Genomic DNA, 10,847 nt, shown 5'->3' with positions numbered 1-10,847 from the left:
GTTGGAACATATGAGAGCTTTTGTGATTAAAATCGAAATAAAAAAAAACTTTCAAAAACTTACCTAGAACTTTGATGGGGAACAAAATCAATCTAAGCTAATAATGAAAATAGACAAGTGATGAATGAATTGATACTCGTTATTAGCTTCAGTTTTCAGTCGAAGTTTGGTGATTCTTTCCATATCTGCTGTTATGAATCACGAAACATGTCAAAACCCTAGTTTGAAATTAACAATACTTCCTGGTAGACAGATAAATCAAGCTCTAAATCGGGTGTAAATTGCACCATATTACACCTGCTATTAACTCAAGAAGGTAGTATTGAGTTTGTAACTTTGACTTCTTTAATAACCCTCGACGCATTCAATTATGTTTTTCAGATGGGTTTTGGAGACGTTGATCAAAGAAGAGATATCGGAAACAGTGGATTTCAGTCTGGTTCTACTGCCAGGTATATGTCTTAGAAAATCAAGCTAGCCTACTATGCGTGACTATTTCCTTTGCCTTTTCCCCCCTATCTGTTCATGTACTTATATTTTAGAGTAATGGGAATACTTGCTTTTAATTATATTTCTTACTTAATCCCTTCTATGTTCATGTGATTAACACCAGACAATTCTCAAGTCACATGGCTCATCACTGGGGACAACAAACTATGACGCTGCCTCTATTAGAGCAGAATAACGAGGTAATTTATCTTTAGAAGATAGCTACATATTAATGCATATGCTTTAGTTTCTGAGTAGTTTTTCATCTTTCTTGAATGTCTAACTTGGAATTTTTTCTATGGGAAATTGGCATTGTAGGATGTGGTGCAGAAGAAGAGACGACATGATCGATGTCACTCAATGAGTTCAATGAGCCAGAATTCAGATACAAGTGACACACAAGAGTTAGATTTAGAACTGAAGTTGTCACTTTGACTAGTTGCAAGACATGTGATTGTCGAATGGCTTGCTATATGTTGGAGAATAAGTTGGTAATATTTCAAACAGGTTCTGCTATATGCATGTTGTGCTCTAATTCAACTGGTACTATATATATTGATGTATCAATGGTATACATATCGTTTCCATGTCTATGAAAATATGATCATATTATGAGAAATGTTTTTGTTAAAGGATTTTTTTTTCCCAAAATGAGACGTAGGATGCCTCAAAGATGATAACATAGGACACTTCTTTGCGAAGTTTCTAAATATATGTGGTTTATAACTACTAAGAAATTGAATGAGATCCTCCTTGTTTCTTCTACTACTATGGAATGCATAAATAACTGATATCTTATCTTTGGAGGAAATTGTTAGTGCAACTCCAAGGATTGGAATTACCTTTTTTTTACTTTCAATTCAGGGTTGGATTACGTACGTTGTGAGAATGGACCCTGATGTTTATCGATAGTTTGGTCATTAGCGAAAGTATCTTCTCCATACTGATCTAGCTAGTCATTCTATTTATTTGATTGAGATCGCATGTACTTGCTTCAGTTGTTTGCAACTTCCTTTTCTCCTCTTTTATGCATATATGCACAAGCACACAATTGCACATAGTGACTGATGTTTTGATCTAGTGCTGTATATGTATAGTTAGCATTTACCTAAGTAGTGGCTTTCAATAGCAGATCATGCACATCCATGATTTGAGTTGCTCCTGATTGTTTTATTTCATGTGATCTTTGAATTTATTTGTTTATCACACAAGGTTGCAGAGTTAGCTAAGTTAGGGTTTGTAGAATCTTCCAATGCATGGTCAAACATTGATAACTAATTTATTATGAATTAGTTAGGCTGTGTTAGCTGCTGAACGGTTTGATTTCTTACACAATCATTCTTGAAGGGCTATGGAGAAATTTTGTGACTTACCAGCTTTACTTTTTGGTGTTATCTTTGAATCCATGTTTGATGATTCTTTTTTTTTTTTTTTTTTTTTTGACATGTTTGATTTTTTTTTTTTTTTTTTTTTTTTTTTGAGGGAACTTCCCACGATCCCTCGGGCCATGGGTATCAAACCCTCAAGCATGGCCAACGAGCGCCACCGAACGCACGGCCTTAGGTATTCTAAGAAATTAATTTCCTATGGGTGCTCTCCAAGTGAGTCGAACTTGAAACCTAGCTAGCATACTACTCAGAGATAGCATACAACTCGGCTAGACCCTCTTGATTGTTATGTTGTTTCCTCTTTATTTGCTACGAGGCTTTGTTTGTTTTCTTTTGCCACATGATTTTTTCCTTTGCATACATATTTAAGTTTATTCTTTGGATTTTATGTTGTACAATTCTTTCTAGTTTAAGCTTTTATTTCACAAGTATTTTTACCTTTGTCTTTACAATTCTTTCTTTAATTACTCTTGAAGTCATCTGAGTTGAAAATTCTCCACACTTTTTTTTTTGAAAGAAAATAGGGTATGTCCCTATCAGTATGTATATATAAACCAAGAGATAAGATTACAAAAGAAGATATCTTCAAATGAATGGGGCGACGTCTCCGAGGTGGAGAGAAAAGCCCATTCATTGTAAGATGTCTTGAGCTAAAAAGCCAAAAAACCAAAAAAATTCTCCACACTTGCATTTTCTATTACTAGTAATTTCTCTTGCTGATTAATATTTCTCTTGTATTGTTTTGGTGTTCCTTAATTTTTTGTGGGTGCTCCCACAGGAGTCAAACCTTAGACCTGGTGCACTATTCATAGGCATCTTACCAACTTTCCTAGACCTTCTTGGGTGTTTTGGTGTTTCCTCTTTATTTTATTTATTTTCTGTGAGACTTTGTTTATTTTCTTGCTGTGATTTTTTTCTATTACTGTTTTCTCTTCATATTTAAGTTAATTCTCTCGATTTTATGTCGAACGGATCTTTACCTCGTTTAAGTTTTTCTTTCATTAGTCTTTTTACCTTTGTCTTCACAGTTCTTCTTTCTTTGATTACTCTTTAACTCATTTGAGTTGAAAATCCTCCACACTAGCATTTTCTATTAGCAGCAATTTCATTATGTTGGGATGTTATCCTATGATTTAGGGCTTAAATTAAGATAACTAGCAACAACTATTAAGGAAACCATATTCATCTTACACATGCTCAATACTCCTGTCTAACACAACATGAGACACTCCTTCAATAGTCATGAAAGCAATATATGTATGCTCTATATACTTTGAGAATAAAAGTTAAGATATATCGAGCAATTGTCTCATTATAGATTAATGCTTGAGTACTATATGAAGAAAATAGAAAAAATTTGGTATATATGTAAACATCAGATTCTAGATGTTCGCCACAAGATAACCTTTAGTCTGCTCAGAAAATTGTATGGTATATTTTACTAGTAAAGTTGCATACCCACGTGGTTTGGTCTTAAGATGTAAGAGTTTAATTTAATTGTTTCTGAACTGTACTTTGATGTCATATGGCCATATCACATATGTGCTGCGTACGTGCATATAAACATACGTTCAATGCATTTAGGTGTTTGATTGGCTTTTAACTACAGCTTCAATACAAGCCCATGAGCATGATCTACGAGAATGTTGCTTTCATGTAATTTCATGATGTTTATCTGACTTAGGGTTTGGATGTGGGTTCGTATGAATGTGCTTGATGACTTATTTGCTACAATCAATAAATCGTATGTTTTTTTTTGGTCAGTGAAAATTTTTTATTTCATAACCAAAAAAGAAAGAGTTTATGTACACCTAAATGCTCAGTACAATCAACTGAGAAAGCAAACAAATTACTGAACAAAAAACCACAGCACCTCAAAAGTCTGCCTGATCCCAAAATACAGATAATGAACTATTGAGCACTAAAGTCATAATATCAAACTGAATTTCTCTCGTCAATTAATCTGTGGATTTACATTTCTGCTGAAAGAATCTGGCATTATGCTCTCTCCATATGCAATAAATTGTAGTTGTTAAAGCCATCCTCATAATTTTTTTTTGGAATCTCTTTCCTCTTAACCTGTTGGAATACCAATCCAATATATGGTTCCATTGACATGATTTCCAATTGAACTTCAACCACTCCATGATGCAATTCCAAACATTGCTAGAATATGAGCATTCGAAAAATAAGTGATCTATAGTTTCTAAGCTTGCACCAGAACAGAGGTAGCAAGCATTTGTGTTGATTATTCCTCTCTTCAGTAGCATGTACTCTTGTGTGAGTAATCTGTTCTGAAACACCAACCAGCTCACAAAAGAGTGTTTAGGGGCATTCGATTCCTCCCAAACAATGTTGTACCATGGCATTTTGGTTGTAGCAGGAAAGAGAGCATTATACAGTGTTGATAGCTTGAGATTAGCATTTTTGTAACAAGAACTTATAAACATTTTCAGGTTGTCAATTCCCCTACAGAAACCAATCATTTTATCCCTGACCTTTAACAATTGCTTCCAATTCCAAGAGTCTCCCGTTCTAGCCTTAACTTGCCAAATTAGCTGTATGTATGTACATGACAATGATATAGGAAGCTTATTGTTTAAATATACCTAAAAGTTGCCAGTATCTAAGGATCTATAGTTAGTTAATATATATGTAAGATCACATGGAAATTTGCCATTAGTTTTCATGAAAATTTGTAGATTGCTTTCATGAGAAATCTTTCATCAGAAATATAACAGAGAATGCATGTTAATTATAATGTTTTAAGGTCTCGGGTATTCTGTTTCGTTTCTACTTCCTAATTGTTGATCTTTATATATAACTAGTGTGCACCCCGTGCAAAGCACGGCCTCATTTTTTTATTTCCTCTACATCAATTCTGTTTTTAAATGTTTTTATAAGTGCTACAGTAACATTTTTAAAATGCTATAATATCCAGCTTGTGCTACAGCACTAATGATACACTTGTTGTGCGTAGCGGAAATTTCGGCAGCACCTCCGGTGCGCAAGGTGCACAATAAGAGATTAGATCGTAAGAATTCCTGTCTCACCAAGGAAACAAGAATCTAAAGCGGATATCTCAACAAAGTGAGATATCGGCTCTTCCTCTCATCAGTTCTAAGACTGACCTGTCGAGGGATCCTACAAGCTATTACAAATTACGGCAAGAACATAAATTTTTACGTGGTTCGGCAAATAGCCTACGTCCACGGGGCAAGGAGGGGGAGATCTACTATTAGAGGGAGAGATACAACTAGGGTTTCCAATCACTCAATCTGAACCCTCTCACAAACTCTCAGATCTCTCATACAAATACTCTCTCAAAGGGATGCACAAATCAAAGAACAAATACAAAAAGACTTTTCTTCTTCTCTGTGAATAGCCAAACATGTTAGACCCTAGAGGGAGGGTGATTAGGATATTGTGCTAATCTAATCCGATTATATACCAATAAAAACTAATTAACAAATATATTCTTACAGGATAGATATACAAAGAGTTTAATGTAAGAATATGCAATATACACAAGGTGATATATCCTAGCAAAGAGGTATACTATATGATATATGCAAGGATATGCAAACACAAGGGTAACATAAACAAATGATATAGTGGATGAAATAAACAATGAGAGAAAGGCTATAAAGATGAAAAAAATATGTGTGCTAAGCCAAACTCAAACAAGCAATATGATCACGGAGTTCGGACCTTCCATCCTACGTCTCCGCTCCCCACTCCCGGGGAGAAATCCACTATCACAACCGGGTTTTCTACGTTCACCCGAATAACGTTTACAACCATACTATGTCGGTTTTCAACGATCACCGATCAACGTTCACTCCTCACACTCGGTTTTATAGTTCACCGAAAACTCCACAACACACTCGGTTTTCTAGCTCACCGAAAACCTTACACCACTCACAATGTAACAAATATGAATTTGTTCTCTACAATAGATGAGAACTCAATTAAGCACAACTCAATGTTACAATCTCTCACAACCCTAATATACTATGTATGCAAATACAATAAGCTCAAGTGGGTGTGTGTAACAATGAGATAAAATCAAATCTAAACTCAATATAAAACTAGCTTATAGAAATTATAAACAAAATAATAAATAGCTAGAAATGAGTTTAGAGATTCTTCTCTGAATAACAAGATGGAGAGATGGATATTGAAGCCCAAACAAGAAGATGATCTCCTCCACTTGTGAAAACCAAAACAGCTTTAAACCAAACTCAAACCAACCATAAACCCTTGTTAAAAACTTTCTTAAACTTGTTTAAAACACTCTCATGGTTACTGAGATAGAAGGGGGTTTGGGGGTTTATATAGGAAGAGGATACAACAGCAAAAACCCCAAACAAATGACAAAAAAGCCCCAGCCAACGGTAACAAAAAATAGCCGTTGGAAAGGATCTGACAGAGTGGCGGTCGACCGAAAAAATTCGCTGTCGACCACGATCCAGATCCCAAACTGAGAAAACGAGCAGAGACTTCTTTGGTCGACCGGTACGGTCGACCGTGGGAAGTCTCGAGCTCTCGGTCAACCAGGCGGTCGACCGACAAACTCTCTGCTACCCACTGACGAATAAACACAGGTGCGGTCAACCGGTACGGTCGACCGAGGACTGATACATGAAAATGAAGTTCTGAAAACTATTTTTCTGATTTTAAAACACTGTTTAAAAATATCAAATAAATTCCAAATAATATAAAACTTTGGGGAATGATTGTAGACATGATAATAAACATGCTACAATGACTGGTTTCCAAAAAGAACTTACCAAATGAAAAATATCATTATTTTACAAAATAGGCTAAAACATGAAAATGTAAACATGTGAATTTTGACATTTAGGCTAAACCATATTTTAAAACTTTGCACAATGATTATATAGACTTAATAAAATATGTATATGATTATTGTTAAGTCTAAAAACTAAGAATGCAGAATTTTCACAAAATTGCATATTCTATGCAATGTTTTCAAAAACACAATAGTAAATATGAAATATATGTATATATATACACGAAGAAACCAATAAATGTGTGTGTATAGATATTGAGCTTAACGTACTTAACACACATAATATAAAACCTATGCTAAGTTACCAAAGCTAGATCTTGATCTTCAATAAGCTCGACTTGGTATACTTGTGGATGAAGTTTGAACTTGATCTTTAACTTTGAATTGCGAGGCTTCACTCCACTATTCCGCCAACCTCCATTGAATATGATCGTTGAAGCTCTATTCCATCCAACCTCCAACTCGTTGTTTGTCTACAATAAATAGAAATATACCAACACTAGACAAACAACATTAGTGGTAAATTGTTTGTTAAACATTATCAAAACAAAGAGGCCAACAATCTTCCCATTTTTGATGATGACAAACAATTTACAAAAATGATATATGCATGAAAGAAAATGAATATACAAAGTATAATATATTATAAATATAAACAAGAAAGAATATACTCACAATATTTATTTCTCCCCCTTTGACAACATCAAAAATGGGACAAAAGGATGAAGAGAGCGAAAGCTCCCCCTATCAATAAGCATAGGTGAGTATAAAAACAAACATAGAATAGGGAATAGCTCCCCCTATCAAAATGCCATATAAAATATATGCAATAAAGATCAAGGCAAAACATGTGAGCAAGCATACATGAATATGCTAAATATCACTCACATACAAAAAGATAATGAGAACATAAAAATATATCAAAGTGAAAAATAGTGTCTCATTAACACACAAAAAAAACCATATAAAAGAATAGATTTATGAAATCAAAAGAAGAGGAACATGAGAATCATGCAAAAAGTTTTCAAATGAAAACGAATCAACCAAAAGAAATCATAAATCAAAATTTAAATCATAAAACCAAATCATCATTGATTTTTAAAAATCAAGATAGGCAACTCTATCTAGCTCTTGAGCTAGTATTAACCCATATGAACATTCTAGCATCCGGTAAACATGATTTGGGAATAAACACCCAATAAATCCGGAGGGTTATATAAGTACAAACCTCTCATCAAAACAAAACAAATAATCATGAAAACAAAAGATTTTATCAATTAAAAATTGTTTTCATATAAAAAGATTTCAAAGCATAATTTTCAAAACCAAGACAAAGAAAAAATAAGAACACTAAAATTCTTAGTTTAAAAATTAAATTTGTTTTGGTACCCAAGAACTCTTGGTACCAAAAGATTTAGGGACATGACCCCTATCTTTTAAGCTTAAAGCCCTAGGGTTATGAACCATCTTGGGCATATGTGGTGCACTAACACGGTCAAAGCAATAATCACTCAAATGACCCTTCCGGTTGCAATTTGTGTAATGAAAGAGATCCATTTGTTTTTGTGGACCATTAGCTCGTGCACGGGAAACATTTGCAAACATAGATGATCTTTTAAAATTATTTTGCAAATGAGAAACCTTATCAAAACAAAACTTTCCTAAGTGGCCATATCTACCACAAACATCACATTTAAACTTTTGTGGCTTAATAAAATCATTTGGCAAAGGAGATTTCTTTTTCAAATCATAGCAAAATTTTGCCAAATGGCCAAAACGTCCACAAAGATCACATTTAAACACATTAGCTAGCATGTTTATGATGAACATGATGAGTATGTGCATGTGTATGTGATGAAGAAGCTACATGAGATGCACAAGAAGGATTAATATTCTTATGTTTGTGTGCATCATAGCAAAATTTAGATAAATGACCTTTTCGGCCGCAAATAGAGCATTTGTAAATTTTGCTATATATATGTGCATAATGAGTAGATGATGACTTAGACTTGGCACACATATACATAAGCCTCTTATGATTATTAATGCATGTTTTCAAAGTTGAATCTAAAGATGAAATGCTTTTATTCATAAGATTCAAATCTTCATTTTTAGACACATATGCATTTTTAGAAGTAGAACATAAATAGTTATTTATAAAAGAAGCAGTATCATTTTGTATGTTCTTTACTTCTAACATGGCATTATCTTTTTCATGAGTTAACTTGGCAAAGTTTGAAAGCAAAGAATCATGATCCGATTTTAATTTTTCATTGTTTTCTTTAAGGATCATATTTTTATTAGAAATAATATCAAACTTAGAAGTTAAAGACTCATGATCGGATTTCAAAATTACATGCTTGCTTTGTAAATTAATGAAATCATTTTGCAATTTCTTGTAGGCATGCAATAATTTATCACTAGCACAAGCAAGTTCATCATTAGGTAAATCATTAATGGTTTCGAACTCGCAAACCTCACTAGGGCTATCGCCTAGTGGCCGTGTGCATGATGCTCCATATGAACTTGAAGCCGGATCCTCCAAAGCTTGTCGGATCGCCTTCAAGTCCCCTTGATGCACTTCTATGAATTTTCATAATGTATAAGCGCTATCAAAAGAATCAAGCTTGTTAGACAATAATGAATTAAATACATTTAATAAAAATTCTAACATAAGCTTGTTCATAATAAACTTCTTTTTATCATGTTTTCTCCACTTGGATTTCTCCAATGTGGGTACAATATAAGCACAATCAATAACTTCCCATAAATCAATATTTTTAGATTGAACAAATAATTTGAATCTAAAACACCATTGAGCATAGGGGAAAATATTGAATTTAGGAGCAATACTAGAATCATAGCCTAAACAAGATGCATCATTCATATCCATAATTTGTAAAAATATGCAAGCAAGATACAAATGTAATCAAAACAAGATTAGCATAAAAAGATAACTTGGATCTTTAACTCAAGACGATTAGACCTTAAATCAAAGAGCACCAAGCTCTGATACCAATTGTTAGACCCTAGAGGGGGGGTGATTAGGGTATTGTGCTAATCTAATCCGATTATATACCAATAAAAACTAATTAACAAATATATTCTTGCAAGATAGATATACAAAGAGTTAAGTGCAAGAATATGCAATATACACAAGGTGATATATCTTAGCAAAGAGGTATACTATATGATATATGCAAGGATATGCAAACACAAGGGTAACATAAACAAATGATATAGTGGATGAAATAAACAATGAGAGAAAGGCTATAAAGATGAACAAATATAAGTGTGCTAAGCCAAACTCAAACAAGCAATATGATCACGGAGTTCGGACCTTCCGTCCTACGTCTCTGCTCCCCACTCCCGGGGAGAAATCCACTATCACAACTGGGTTTTCTATGTTCACCCGAATAACGTTTACAACCACACTATGTCGGTTTTTAACGATCACCGATCAACGTTCACTCCTCACACTCGGTTTTATAGTTCACCGAAAACTCCACAACACACTCGGTTTTCTAGCTCATCGAAAACCTTACACCACTCATAATGTAACAAATATGAATTTGTTCTCTACAATAGATGAGAACTCAATTAAGCACAACTCAATGTTACAATCTCTCACAACCCTTATATACTATGTATGCAAATACAATAAGCTCAAGTGGGTGTGTGTAACAATGAGATAAAATCAAATCTAAACTCAAATCTAAACTCAATATAAAACTAGCTTATAGAAATTATAAACAAAATAATAAATAGCTAGAAATGAGTTTAGAGATTCTTCTCTGAATAACAAGATGGAGAGATAGAGATTGAAGCCCAAACAAGAAGATGATCTCCTCCACTTGTGAAAACCAAAACAGCTTTAAACCAAACTCAAACCAACCATAAACCCTTGTTAAAAACTTTCTTAAACTTGTTTAAAACACTCTCATGGTTACTGAGATAGAAAAGGGTTTGGGGGTTTATATAGGAAGAGGATACAACAGTAAAAACCCCAAACAAATGACAAAAAAGCCCCAGCCAACGGTAACAAGAAATAGTCGTTGGAAAGGATCTGACAGAGCGGCGGTCGACCGAAAAAATTCACGGTCGACCGCGATCCAGATCCCAAACTGAGAAAACAAGCAGAGACTTCTTCGGTC

General features: G+C 34.0%; 1 protein-coding gene across 1 annotated transcript in view; it reads left to right on the top strand.

The window, feature by feature from the left end:
* The window catches only part of LOC109843458 (protein SPEAR1), a 1,575-nt gene extending 477 nt beyond the window's left edge, over positions 1 to 1,098 (top strand). Inside the window, exons 2-4 of the mRNA XM_020412388.1 lie at positions 382 to 452; positions 614 to 689; positions 808 to 1,098. Of these exons, the coding sequence (XP_020267977.1) occupies positions 382 to 452; positions 614 to 689; positions 808 to 924 (264 nt within the window). The 3' untranslated portion in view covers positions 925 to 1,098. The remainder of the gene's footprint in view (positions 1 to 381; positions 453 to 613; positions 690 to 807) is intronic.

The sequence above is a fragment of the Asparagus officinalis genome, chromosome 5 (assembly GCF_001876935.1).
Source record: "Asparagus officinalis chromosome 5, Aspof.V1, whole genome shotgun sequence".
Classification (NCBI taxonomy): Eukaryota; Viridiplantae; Streptophyta; class Magnoliopsida; order Asparagales; family Asparagaceae; genus Asparagus; species Asparagus officinalis.
Note: the sequence above shows the minus strand (reverse complement) of the source record. Positions and strands in the feature narration are given on the sequence as shown.